The sequence below is a fragment of the Phyllosticta citriasiana genome (genome assembly GCF_038021145.1).
Source record: "Phyllosticta citriasiana strain CBS 120426 chromosome Unknown IWZ02scaffold_9, whole genome shotgun sequence".
Taxonomy (NCBI): Eukaryota; Fungi; Ascomycota; class Dothideomycetes; order Botryosphaeriales; family Phyllostictaceae; genus Phyllosticta; species Phyllosticta citriasiana.
This window is the reverse complement of record NW_027117286.1, coordinates 1,498,121-1,511,382: the sequence shown is the minus strand read 5'-3', so window position 1 is coordinate 1,511,382 and position 13,262 is coordinate 1,498,121. Positions and strand designations below refer to the sequence as shown.

The window sequence follows — 13,262 nt, the reverse complement described above, 5'->3', positions numbered from 1 at the left end:
TGCGGGAGCCTTCGGGGCTGCTGAGCACTTCGTTGATGCCTGCGGCGTCGAGGGCAAATCCTTGGTCGGCGAGGAGCGGCACCTTGACGATGCCTACGTCATTTATGGTTGCTGAAACGCTGTACATTCCGTAGGTGGGAGGACAGGTGAGGATCATGTCACGCCCGGGAGCGCAAAAAGCGCGCATCAAGGCATCAATCGCCTCATCCGAGCCCACTCCCACGAAGAGGTTGTCCGGGGTGAGTTTGGTGGTTGTGTGGTGGTTGGTGTTGCGGAGGTTGGACAGCAGCTGCTTGAGCTCGGTTTGGTGGCTAGAACGGTCAGATGGCGGATCAATTGGAGTGCAGGACTCGTTGGGGAGCTCACGGGTCAGGATATCTGTTCAGGCCCATGAAGTCGACCTCAATGTTCTGCTCGGCGCCGTAGAAGCCATTGCGCAGCTTGCCGCTGCCCTCGAGGGCGATGCCAGGGCCGAAAGCGTTCTCGTTGGCGTCAAGCAGGACATTGGTGCCGTCGTCTTTGTAGTCACTTCACTGGCTGATCAGCTATCAGGATATGTGGTGGGCAGGCGGTGGCCGACTTACTCGCGAGCGCAGCGGTAGGGTTCGAGGGCCAGGATGTTTGGGCGGGCGCAGGTGTCGAGGTTGAAAGCGTTTCTACGGACGCCGTTGGAAGAAGCCATGGTGAAGATTGTGGGGGGACTGGAGGAGTGGGAGATGGCGGCGGGCGTGGTTTTTTGAGGAGAGGCAGGCCGTCGCTATGACTCCATCAGGCCCCACTTGCTTTCATCAGTCCCCGGTCTTTCTTCACTCCCGTCAGTATGATATGAGCTAGCGTACCGCAACCTCGTTCTACCATGACCCGAATCGCGGCGTGAGCTAAGGTGAGGCGAGCGTGCTTCGCTCAGTCCTGTACAACGTCAACAGAGTGCAGCATGCATGATGGCGACGGCCTGCCGCGTATCAGCTGTCGACAGCGGCATCACGACACCGCCAAACCCGGCCATCTACGTCACTCACCCCATGCCATCACCTTCAATTCACCTTCAATGTCATGTGCTTAAAGCTGCTCCTCCGGTCCCGACTCCACATGTTGCATCTTCGCCCGTGCCCACGGCATGGCTTTGACATTGCATCCACTTCATCCTCCGATGCCTTCGTTCATTTTCGAACCCGGTCACCAAGTGGGAACCTCGAGATAGCGACTGCGGTGACTCCATGAGTGTTTACGGTGACTCTGACCAAAAGGACAGTTTAAACCAAAGAGCCATCGCAATGGCATTCCCCAGTCGTTTAATCGCTGGGCCTGAAGTTGTCGACAATCATCTTTGAACCCTCACTTTCGTCATGACTACTTCATCTTCACCCCGCTGCCGCGTGCGCTCAGCTCTGCCTGATCTCTATCTCGGCCGCTTTTCTCCTGGCCCCAAAAACTCTCTGACAGACGTCCCAGGAGTTCTTTGCCATGCACAATCCATCTTCGAATCGGCAAACTCTGCTCATGGCCCCGTCAACACCGGAGTGACAACCATCCTCCCTCGAGCCGACTTTTTCCACCAAGCGTGCTACTCGGGCATCTTTCGTCTCAATGGCTCTGGCGAATTGACGGGTTCCCATTGGATTGGAGAGACGGGTCTGCTGCACTCGCCAATCGTCTTGACAAACAGCTTCTCGGTTGGGGCCGCTTACCAAGGCATCTACGAGTACTGTATCCAGCATTATCGCAACAAGGAAAATGGAGAAGCAGATTGGTTCATGCTGCCCGTCGTCGGCGAAACGTACGACGGAATCCTCAACGACGTGTCGGCAATGGCAGTCAAGCCCCCGATCACATTGTCCAAGGCATTTCCAATGCAAGTGCAGACCCAGTGCCAGAGGGCAATACGGGCGGTGGTACGGGTATGATTGCACACTGGTTCAAAGGCGGTACAGGCACCTCCAGCCGCATCATCACGGCCGCTGATCTTGCCTCGTCCGCCTCCGCCTCCACCTCCGCTCCCACAACTCCGCCGAGGGGCCCCACAGCGTCCTACACCCTTAGGCGTCCTCGTCCAAGCCAATTACGGCAGAATGCGAGATTTTCGCATTGCGGGCGCACCTATCGGCCGGCTGCTGGAAGAGGAAGCCCAAGCCGCCGCACATAAGCAGCCCGAATCATCACCATCTCCACAAGATCAAGCACAAAAGGGGCGCGCCGCAAACTTATCCACCATCGCCGCGCACAAGGACCAAAAGGCCGGCTCCATCATCCTCATCCTGGCCACCGACGCCCCGCTGCATCCCTGCCAACTGCAGCGCCTGGCAAAGCGTGCGTCTCTGGGCCTGGCGCGCGTCAGCGGCAATGCCCACAACCCCTCCGGCGACATCTTCCTCGCCTTTAGCACCGCGAATGAGATTCCGGTCCAGACAGCCACGGACCCCTGGATGCCGCGGGAATTGGGCGTCCGTGTCGTCGACGACCAGACGATCAATCCGCTGTTCGAGGCTACTGCTGATGCGGTTGAGGAGGCTATCCTGAATGCCTTGTGCATGGCTGAGAGCATGACGGGCTTGGAGGGAGGAGCGTCGAGGCGCTGCCGTTGGAGAGGGTCAAGGAACTCATGAAAAGTACACGTAGGCCAAAAGTCACCGAAGCTTTTTGAGCTGATTGCATGTGTGGAGCTGGTCACACATCGGTACATGTAGAGGTAGAAAAGTGACTGCTCAAAAGCACAAACCCAACCAAGTCTACCTGCCTGGCCTCTTCACTCTTCCAGCGACTCCTCCTGTGCACTTTGGCTTTCACCAAACGACACTCATTCACTCCCTCATTCATCCACCTATTCCATCAACCATCCCATCTCATCCCTCAGCTCAGCTCAGCTCAGCTCAGCTTCCTCCCGCCAACCCAACCCAATCTCTGACAAAGCGCAGGCGCGCGCGGCCCGTCCCGCGTGCGCCTGGCTGGATGGCAAGACATTGGCGCAATGCTTGGTTCGACAAATGAAGGCTCGTGTCATTCATGGCGTGCGGCGCCGCCCCGAAGCTTGGCTTAGGCAGGTAACCACAAGTGAGGTAAGTAGTGAGGTAAGATAAGGTAAGAAGACGGTGCTGGCTGGCTGCTTGGTTGGTTGGATGTGTTGAGTTATGTTGGACCTGGGGCGTGAAGTGGGTGGTGAATATTTGAGCTTTTTTTTTTTTTTTTTTTTCTCTTTATTTGTTGTAGTCGTAGCATATTAACCACCAAAGAACCGCAACGTTCAAGAGATCTATTTCATTTTCTCTTGTAATCTGAAGTTTCAAAATATCCGTGCCTCTAGTGCAGACACTCAGTCGGTCGGTCGGTCGCTTCGATCGGTAGGTCGGTCAGTCGACACAGCATGTCCTTTCCCCCGCCAACCCTACATTGCCTACCTACCTGTGCTACCACATCTACACCTCCCTCCTCCACGCTGCCCCGCAGTCTCGCTAACGCACTCCACACCCCTCACTTTCTCCGTCCGTTCTCCATCGGGGTGGTCACACGGCCTGCCTACCTGCCTAGGTACCCTTTTCCCTGCTTCCGCGTCGTCTGTCGGCGTCGGCGTCGTCATCGTCATTGTGCGTAAGCAACAACGGATGCGATGCAATCCTTCTCCGCATCCCAGTTTGACTATTGCTCCGTCGCAGCGTTGACGTGACAGTACCAGTCTGTTTTGCTGTATTGATTAACCCTTTTTTTTTCTCGAGATTTGGGTTTTGTCTTTTCTTTTGTTCTTTTTTAGTTGATTTGTACGCTTTTAAGTCGTTTGCTTCTTGCACGTGTTGCTATTGCTTGAGCGATCAAGGGATTAAGGAGGTGCAAAGATCAGGGACTCGTGCAGCAGAAAAGAATTGCAAAGTAGCTATCAATAGCTCTTGGGCAAGCCCAAAGCCTTCTCACCCACAAAGTTCAGAATCATCTCTCGGCTGACGGGAGCGATGCGAGGCACGAAACATTCCCTCAAGTAGCGCTCAACATGGTACTCCTGAGCGTATCCCATTCCGCCGTGCGTGAGCACCTATCAAAGTCAGTATCAATTCCCACAACAGCATGATATCGACCAAACGTACCGCCGTCTCACACGCCTTGAACGACGCCTCGGCGGCCAGGTATTTGGCCGAGTTGCAAGCAACGCCCACCGCCGTGCGAGTGATGCTCGAATCGCTGCGGCTCTTGTCGTAGAGGCGCGTCGCGTGGCACGTTGCGTGCTTGGCCGCTTCGAGGTTCATGTACGCGGATGCCAGAGGGTGCTGGATGCCTTGATTCATGCCGATTGGCCGGCCAAAGACGACGCGCTCGCGAGCGTATTTAGTCGCGCGCTTGAGCGCCGCGTAGCCCAGGCCGAGCGCTTCGCCTGCGAGGAGGCAACGCTCGGCGTTGAGGCCGTGGAGGACCTGCTTGTGTGAGATGCGTCATTCTTGGGATCAGTCAGGTGTGTGACGCACCATTTTGAAGCCTTCGCCTTCTTTGCCAATTAAGCTGTCGCTGGGATGCGGTAGTTGTCGAAAAACACTTCATTGGCGTCGACGGCTCTGCCGCCCATTTTCTTGATCTTGCGCAGTTCCAGACCGGGCTTCGTCTTGTCAAAGTCGACGAAGAAGAGCGAGATGCCGGCTTCTGTGCGTGCCAGCAGGATCATCTTGGTGGCCACCTGCGCCGAGGATATCCAAATCTTTTGGCCCGAGACTAAGTACGAGTCGCCGTCACGCTTTGCAAAAGTTTGCAGCTTGTTGGTTTCGAGGCCCGTGTTTGGCTCTGTTCTGGTCTCGTGAGGTCATGTCGACTGAGGACGATGGGCTCCCCTTACACTCCGAAACATGTGCGTGCTTCGCCGGAAATCAGCTTGGACAGCATTCGCTGCCGCTGCTCGGGACTGGCGAACTTGGCCACGGGCTGTAGACGTCAGATGAGCTCTGATTTTTACAGTCAAATTCATTTATACCTGTGTCGCATAGACATTTGCATGTATGGATTGAGCACCTGCTATCCCGGCGCCGCTCCTGTGCAATATCAGCTTCTGTTGATTTCTCTTAGGAGCCTTTCCGAGCAAGTCCTCTCGTTGACATCTCCCTCTTCAGATTGGTTCGAGTTGCTCATCTCAGACCCTCAAAGCGGTCGACATACTCGGCGATGGTCTGTAGCATCATGGTGGCTTCAGATATTCCCAGGCCGGCGCCTCCAAGCTCTTCAGGAAGCGCTACGCCAATCCAACCGTCTTTCGCCAGGGCAGCATGGAGCTCGTGGGGATATTCCCCCGTTTCGTCACGTCAGCCCAATACTCCTTCACGTGGTCAATTCCAAGCTGTGACATGTCGAGAAGACGTTGCATACATCTGGGAAGTTGGAGCAAATCTTGGAGATGGCTTCTCTGACGCTCATATGGTCGTCAGAGAAGCCCTCGGTTTGCATGAGTGGGCGACGGGGAGTAACAGAGAAGTTGCGGGGATATGCTGCAATTGATGGAAATGGTATTCTTGTAAGACGCCTAAAGGAAGCTCGAGAAGAACTGAGAATGGTTGCTGCCATGGTGTCAATTGGAAACTCGAAGATGAAAGTGCAGTGATCTTTCTTGGATTGGAGAAGCACAGAAAACTATCATAGGAGACGGGATGGTAATAAGGTAGATGCAGTGATTATTCCCGTCTGGTCCGATGTCGGACATGTCAGTCGAAGTGTCGTCATGATGGAGGTGATGCCTTTTCCGGAACGGAAGAACGAGAGGTGTGGCGGGGTCTTGGCGGTCACGTGCGAATGGATGGTTAGCGCGCTGGCCTTGGCTTTGTTTTGGTCGGCAGACTCGCCCAAACAACGAACCTCGACATCGCTCACCACCAGCAACCGCCGCATAATCCATCAGCGATTGCGAATCACGCATGGCCATGTCCCCATAGTCGCATCCGCATTCTTTTCGCCCTTCCCGATCGCCACGCCGTCACCCTTCGACGACGCGTCGACCAGCGCCTCCATCTTGTGAAGCGCTTCACCTCCCATCCGACACCGTGGACATGTCACGCAACAAGGTCGCCGTTGGCTCTGCGCCATGGATTTTGAGCGAGCGACAGCAGGTCGATCAGTTTGTGGAGCAGGAGGCTGAGGAGTTTTCTTACTCTGTTCGCAATGAACTCGAATGGTTGAATGAACACATGGCAGACATCTTCAGCCAGAACCAAGTGTATGCGCAAACATCCATCTCTTTGATTTTTTCGACTAATAAATGTCTCTTAGAAACGTTGCAGATGTGTTCAAAACTCCTGGAAAGCTGCGAGGAAAGACTCCTCGCACCGTTCGCAAGAAGAATCCGATGGAAATAAGAGCAGTACGTACCGGATTTCGAGTCTCGAGTGTAGCGACTAACTCCACTGTAGCCATTGACCGATATTTTCGCACCAAATCGCCGTTCCGCCTAGCCCAGCTCCCCAAACCCAGTTTTACAAGCAGGTTGAAGAGATCCAAATCGCCGAAGACCCCGAGCCCTCCACCATGCCGCCACCATCCCAGTCCGCATCCGAAGTAAATAATACCACGTACCCAATGCGTCCTGGAGACTCTGGCTACCATGGAATGACGGAGGATGAAATGGAAGTTGAACATGAAGATGTAGCAGTGGCCAGCCCAAGAAAGGAAAGCCCCGCAAAGCCTCCTCGATCATCTCCACTCAAGCAACCCGAAATGAACATGAACACAAAATCGCCGTCAGCGTCATTTGTATCAGCGGCCGAAAACGTCCAAGACCAAGAAGAAAACGCGAATGCGACACCATCCAAGGAAGAAAGCGACGAGGAAAACATGTCCGCCCAGGAAGAAGAAATGATTTGGTCCCGACACAACCGGACGAATCTCCACTTCCTCAAGAAAAGTCGACGCAGAAATCGCCGCAGTACAGCGTCGGAGACCATACGGCATCGGCACTCAATTCAATCATGCGTGCAGAGCAGGCGGAAGAAGAACCGATCGAAGAGGTGTCGAGGAGGCTGATGAACCCGAAGACTCTGAAGAGCCCGTAGAGCCCGAAGAGCAATCCATCGGAGACATGCTACCAGAAGAAATGGAGGTCGACGGTGCAAGGACGCCCTCGGAGCAGTCGAGCCCCGAAAAAACCGTTTTTCCGCAAAAGTAGCATCACATTTTCAGCGCTTCCGGCCCGGGAACCGTTGAAGAAGAGCATGGGTAGCCAAGGCTCACGGATCAGTCAGGCGGGAGTGCGCAACAGCTACATTGGTAGGCTCACCGGCGGTAAAAGCCTTGGTGGATCGCATGCTATTCCTCAAGGTGCTGCTGAAGATGAAGCAGAGCAATCGGTGGTCGAGCCTGAGGAACTCGAGGCTTCCAAGTTGCACAGCAAGACCTCAACCCAACGTCTGCACGACGCATTAATATGCTTGCCCCAACCCAAGGAACCCAGATCGTCAAAATCCATCCCTTCTATTGGATCCAGGAGCCAAATTACCCTCAGCTGCCTGTCGTGGAAACAAGCGAGGTTGCGGAGAAGGCCAAGAACTCTCAGGCGAGGAGCCTAGCCAGTCCCAGAGACCCAGGAAGAGGATGATGATGACTGGATCGCACCAGTTTCGAAGCCGCTGCCTCCACAACGTCCGGTCCTGGCAAGAGCCAATCTGTGGATGTTATGGAAGATGTCCGTGACAAGTCGAGTATCGGTGCGCCTGAACGAGGACTTGCCGGAAGAAACCGATCGTCCATTATCGTCAGCAGGTTCTCCAGCGGAGGCGGAACTGGGCCTTTCTAGGGCCAAGACTGTCCCCGATTACCAGTCGCCAGCCAAGGTCGCTGCAAAGGACCCCCCAGCGGCGTCGTAGTTCCGACTGCGCTTCCGACTTTGGCGTGCCTGCCGACGCTAGTACACCCTTTGGTCTCCTCAGAGGGCTACAGAGGGGACCCAAAGCGCAAAGAGCAAGTTTTACTCCGTTTTAAAGTCTGCGAAGAGCATTTTTGCCAGTAGTGCTGGTGTCAGTGCTCAGGCAAAGATGGAGGCTCTTTCACCTGCAACCATGCGTCTTAAGCAAAATGCGCCGCCTATGGAAGAGGTCTCAAGTCCCCGCCGTCCTCTGTCCTCTGTTTTTGATAAGCCGGTTAACACTGCTCCTCCGGCTCACCGCCAAGCCCCAACCGAGACTCCTGTACGAAGAACTCGCGCGTCTTTTGAGCGTGAGGAGAGGCAAAAGGAAGAGAGGCTCAGGAGAAGAAACGAGCAGAGGAAGAGCTTGAGAAGCTACGGGAGCAGGAAAGGAAAAGAGCTGCAGAGACTGCCCACAAGGAAAAGCAAGCTGCCAAGTCTGGAAAGGAAATGGCTGCCAATTCTCGGATTGGTGCAACCGGTCGTGTTGAGCCTGCTGCTGATAATGAGGAAGAGCCAATGTCGGAGGACGAGGCACCGGCCCCACAAGCGACAAAGTCTCAATCTACGACTGGAACACAGAAGCCGAAGGAACCAAGAAGCAGGCTTGTGAAGCCCAGCAAGGAGTCTATTCCCAAGCCCAGAACTCACATCAAGGTTGGTCTCGGTTCCCACAGGGGCCAGCCTACAAATGCAGATTTGTCCAAGTCTCTGCATGGGACTCTTGCTCCCACCTCGAAGCCGGCTGCCGAATCAACCACGAATTCGTTCAGCAGGAGTATAGGACCATCGAGCGCCCCTGTCGCCAAACCGAATTCTCTGGCTCTTGCAGCTAAGAATAAGGAGAAGGAGGAGCGCGAGGCCCAGCGCAAGGCCGAGAAGAAACGCCAGATTGAGCAGCAAACGCGCGGCTAAATTGGCCAAAGCCGAAGAGGACCGTCGCAAAGCGGAAGAAGAAAGGCGCCGAGCTGAAGAGGAGCGCCGGGCTGAGCTCAGCGGAAAGCCGAGGAGCAGAAGCGCGCTCAGGAGGCCAAGCGCGCTGCAAACAGACAGGCGCTGGCTGCGGAGGCTAGGAAGCAGGAGCAGATGCGATCTCAAGCCGCGAGTAGGCAGGCAAATGACCTAGTAAGTCAATTGCTCAATCTCGATTGCGATTGTGAATTTGATATTAACCTTGTCAGGCCACGCAACTGCAGCACGAAAAGTCCAAGACTCTCCAGTCCCATCCTAGGGGGGACATGGCCGGAGCAAGGCCTGTGTCGAGGATGAACACAGTCCAGGATTTTAGCCTCAACCGTCCTGTGAATCCCGCCAAACCCGCGAAAAGAGTCTTTCAGCCGGACGAGGAGGAGACCGTCTCTCGCCCGCAGGTGCAACGCAATCCTCCTACTTTCCAGCGTCTCGACGCCAAGCGACGCAAGACGGACGAGGACGAGGAGACGACGGATGCCAGGCGTTCCATGATGGCACCGCCTATCCGTCAATCCAACGTCCGCAAGCTTTACCCCGAGCGTGAACGCATCATGTCCGTCATCGACAAGGCCAAGGACGGCCCGAATAAATACTCCCAAGGCTATATGTCTGCCGCTTCGGGTTCTCATACTCAGGCTTCTTCTATGTTGAAGCAAACGGTAACGGCACAGCACCATGCTGCGCACAGCAGACCAGGTGGTCACCCCAATGACATGGCCACTATCTCAAAGGCAAAGATTCCCTTTGCTGACCCCCCGGCTTCTTCTACCGCCGGATCCTCCAGCCAGCAACCTTCAAGACACCAATGGGCAAACCAGCCACAACGACTGTCAAGACCGCCTCCCCGCACTTCCCCACGCCCGAGCTTCCCGAAATCGCAACCGACTCGGAAGATGAGGACTCGGACTCGGAAGCTGCGGGCTTCAGGGCTCCGAGCTGGGTCAACTCGCCGGCGCTGCGAGATCTTCTCACGCAACAGCAGCTCGTGGACCCGATGGAAGTCTTTGGACCCATCGCGCCGCTGCAGATGGAGGAGATTTTCAAGTACAAGGAGCGCCACAAGCGCTTCAGGGAGCGGACCAGCTCGGCCAACTGGAGCGGCAACGACCGACTAACCGAGGACGAGAGAAAGAAGGATCGCGAGGCGCGCGAGCGCATGATGAAGGATGGCGGTTGGACGTATGGTATGCTTCGTAATTGGCAGAGCGATGATTCCTTGGTGGTGATGACGATTACAAGAACTTTTCGCCGTCCTGTCTGTCCGTCTGTTCTTCTTTTGCGTTGTTGCATCTGGGTTTGGGAAGAAACTCACGGCGTTTGCAGGCGTTTGACCGAGAGCTCGAAAGGGAACATGGCTATCACTTATTCTCTCACCCGACGACCACTCACCCCTTCTTGGCATACCACCACCACTATTACTGCTGTCTGGCTGGCTGGTTGGCGTTTAGGGTCTTTCTTCTTCTTTTCTTCTTCTTTTCCTTCTTCTTCCGGCTTCCCATACACGTGCTTGTTCGCTTGCTCTCAATCCATTCGCGCTGTTTGTTGCCTCTTCTGTCTGTGCCTTGATGTAGAGAAAAGCAGTAGAGTCGCGATTGCTTGGTAGGTAGCTTATGCATGGCATGGCATGGAGCTAGCCTCATGAGAGGAGAGGGTTGGGTTGGGTTGGAATGGGTTGGTTGGTTGGTAGTTGAGATGTAACAAGTCCTTCTGCCATTTTGTGCATTGAGTACTCTGTCTGCTTGGTTGATTGATTGCTTGTGTTGAGCGTTCCGGAGCGATTGACGGCTGGCTAGGTACCTGCTGGAGGACCGAGGCCGACGATGTATTTGCCTTGGTTATTATTTTGTAAGAGATACGATACGACACTGGCTGGTCAAGGGAGGTAGGGGAAGAGGACTTCCTGCCGTCTGCTTTTGGAGCTTGGAAGGAGATCTGTATAGTCTATCTATCCCTGTCCTTCCTTTATGTGATGCAGTAGAAGCGCCAATCAACGATGCAAGTTACTTCACATGGCTCGAAAGGCAAGGCGGTGGTGAAGTCAGATCGCGGTTGAAATCTGTTGCTTACCATCGTGCGTACCACCAGACAGATAGACAGAGTAGCAGTAGTAACTCAAGACTTGACGTACCTTGTCAGTCACATCCTCACCGACGATATTCTCAAGGGATCTTGTTCAGTTTGGTTGGGGTGTATCCGTCTTTGTGTCTCATTACCCTCTCTACTACATAGTCTCACCAACCAAGCTACATATCCGCACCAACTTTCCATGAAACGTAAAATGCAGAAACGGAGAAGACTGGGGGAGGATGCGAAGATGCGAAGATGCGAAGATGCGATGACGATGACGATGATGATGACGCGCGGGTCCCGTCGTTGCCTGTCTGTCTGGTGCGGTACCTCCTCCTCACCTACCGCGCAGCCAATCGTGCGTTTCCCCTCACACTGTGGCTGATGGAGAGAGAAAGAGTGAGAGCGGGTAGGTGGATGGGTGTAAATGTAACAGAGCTTCGTCACCGTTTGGGCGTGGGGTCCGAGGCGAAGAAACCGTCGTCCCAAGCTCGACAGCCAGTGAAGAAAGGGGGGCCGAAAGAATCTGGTTGGTGTTCAGCGCCGCCGTCTTGGCTTGGTTACCTCGTATTGACTGATTGACTGACTGCGTTGCGGCCGTCGGCCCCTGCTGCTATTTGAATGCGTTCTACCTTGGTTGCTCTTGGAGCAGTGCAGAGTTACCAGGCAGGTAGAGTAAATTTTGTAGCAAGGCTGGTACGGTCCGGTGCAGTGCATGTGCCACAACGCTGTCGTCATGCCGTATGTACTTGGCTGCGAAGAAGGGAGCGAGTGCTACCTACACATGGTTACAACTCAGACCTTGTGCGATTTACGAATTTCCGACAGTGGCTAATAGGTAGTCTGCAGGAGGGAGGACGAGGTGGTAGTTCTCTCGATTTAGCCGAGTTTAAAAATGGCCCCCAGCAGGTCTGTCTGTCTGTCTGTCTTGTCTGCCTCCCATGGTCCTGGCTGGGGGACTAAAAGGTGCTGGTGTTCAATCTTTGCAGCCCCAGCCAGCTCAGCTCTTGTTCGCGGCAAATGCTGTTTTGGCGATCATTGTCTTTTGTTTATTGTTGCGCCTGTGCACGCGCCGAAAGTTCCTTTCCCCTCTCTCTCCACCGGACTGACGACCGCTCTTGCGATATACTCTCCAGCATAGATCGCCACACGTTAATAGCGCGCAGCATGCCGCCGCGTGGTTGGTCAATCAGCCGGTCGCCCGGGGGGGGGATCCGTTTGCTTATTGCCTTTCCAAATGCCCACTGGCTTGCCGCGAGGACCAATCTGCCCAGAAACGAAAAGCAGCATGCCAGCCCAGCCAACCAGCAAATCACGAGAGCATGCTGCGATGTGATGCGATTCGCAGCGTTGAAGTGACGAGTCCTGGCCTCCCAGCCAGCCACGCGTTGTGCTGATCGGCAGCCCACACTGCCTCTTCCAGGGGTGCATGATTGTTGTTTATTTTTGGGTGCTTTTTTCTTCCCGCCCCCCCTCCCCCCCCCCCCCCCCCCCCCCCCCACCCCCCCCCCAAGGTCCAGCAGCCACTTAGGTAGATCCAGATTATCAGTCTCTCCACCACTCCGGCTCGTCGTCGCTGTCGTCATGATGCCAAGAAGGTCCGTGGCTGGTGTTGCTGCCACCAGCCCCGTTTGTAGTGTTGTTTCGCGATCGCGGTGCGTGCGCCGGCTTTGCGATTGATTGTGCGTTTCGGTCAGCGGCGACACTGTGGCGACTTGGCCATGCCTTCCCACGAGAACCGAGAGTGGGATTCGGCGGCAGCGGGCGTCTTCGCCGTGTCCTCCCACGAAAAGCGTGGATGCGGTTCTTCCACCGGTGGAGGGTTTGATGCGTTCGTTTTGGGGCTCGAAGACCGCTGCTGCGCAGGACAGCCGTCCATTTCATGAATCTCCGTCTCTTCCAGCTCATTCACGTGCTGGTAGTGTAGTTCGGGCGGGCCGCGCTGCCTCGGAGGAGTCTTCTTTCAGACTCATGGAGTCGTGTGGCCTTCTTCCAGGGTTGATTCGCTCGGCCGCGACATGTTTTCCCGCGTGCGATGAATCCTGCGGCTTCCATGTTGCCCCGGCGCCATATCCAGAGGATCAAGGCAAATATCATGCAGCTGAGCAGCGCGAGGGGCACTGTCAACCACCGGGCTCCTTCTCCTTCTAGGCACGCCGTCGAAGAAGCTGTTCCGTTGTGACACAACCAAAGCTCGGGCGTCATGTAGCGTGTGTCTCCCCGAGGTGCTGGTCAGTCCAATTGGCAATCTTCCCTTGGATCGTAGTAGTCGTATTGCGCATAGGCTTGTTACGGCTATGGAGCGAATGATTGCACCAAATGCAATGAAAGCGCCGATGGCCGGGATCCGGAGTCGAAAGCTACTCATACT

At 55.2% G+C, this 13,262-nt stretch overlaps 5 protein-coding genes across 5 annotated transcripts; 3 read left to right on the top strand and 2 right to left on the bottom strand.

Annotated features, from left to right (window-relative positions):
- IWZ02DRAFT_318913 (pyridoxal phosphate-dependent transferase) lies at nt 1-1,055 on the bottom strand (the record flags this gene model as incomplete). The annotated part of the gene is made up of 4 exons (XM_066764177.1): nt 840-1,055; nt 585-757; nt 367-528; nt 1-311 (listed from the first exon to the last, which is right to left on the bottom strand). Coding segments are annotated over exons 2-4 (571 nt in total), but the record flags the coding sequence as incomplete, so codon positions are not given.
- A 291-nt stretch (nt 1,056-1,346) lies between these two features.
- IWZ02DRAFT_470692 (peptidase family T4 protein) lies at nt 1,347-2,603 on the top strand (the record flags this gene model as incomplete). The annotated part of the gene is made up of 3 exons (XM_066768815.1): nt 1,347-1,777; nt 1,816-1,925; nt 2,014-2,603. 3 exons carry the CDS (start codon nt 1,347-1,349, stop codon nt 2,601-2,603), a joined length of 1,131 nt encoding a protein of 376 aa, XP_066621449.1.
- A 1,262-nt stretch (nt 2,604-3,865) lies between these two features.
- IWZ02DRAFT_522686 (acyl-CoA dehydrogenase/oxidase) lies at nt 3,866-5,678 on the bottom strand (the record flags this gene model as incomplete). Its single annotated transcript, XM_066770846.1, has 8 exons — nt 5,332-5,678; nt 5,125-5,237; nt 4,943-5,000; nt 4,808-4,893; nt 4,512-4,760; nt 4,446-4,485; nt 4,071-4,394; nt 3,866-4,018 (listed from the first exon to the last, which is right to left on the bottom strand). Exons 1-8 carry the CDS (start codon nt 5,524-5,526, stop codon nt 3,866-3,868), a joined length of 1,218 nt encoding a protein of 405 aa, XP_066621448.1. The 5' UTR covers nt 5,527-5,678.
- A 124-nt stretch (nt 5,679-5,802) lies between these two features.
- IWZ02DRAFT_522682 (uncharacterized protein) lies at nt 5,803-8,767 on the top strand (the record flags this gene model as incomplete). Its single annotated transcript, XM_066770845.1, has 8 exons — nt 5,803-6,172; nt 6,226-6,316; nt 6,427-6,877; nt 6,987-7,099; nt 7,194-7,356; nt 7,528-7,781; nt 7,857-8,135; nt 8,195-8,767. Exons 1-8 carry the CDS (start codon nt 6,006-6,008, stop codon nt 8,765-8,767), a joined length of 2,091 nt encoding a protein of 696 aa, XP_066621447.1. The 5' UTR covers nt 5,803-6,005.
- A 171-nt stretch (nt 8,768-8,938) lies between these two features.
- IWZ02DRAFT_492199 (inner centromere protein) lies at nt 8,939-10,155 on the top strand (the record flags this gene model as incomplete). The annotated part of the gene is made up of 4 exons (XM_066769823.1): nt 8,939-8,977; nt 9,034-9,483; nt 9,609-10,008; nt 10,064-10,155. 4 exons carry the CDS (start codon nt 8,939-8,941, stop codon nt 10,153-10,155), a joined length of 981 nt encoding a protein of 326 aa, XP_066621446.1.
- Nucleotides 10,156-13,262: the final 3,107 nt, after the last annotated feature.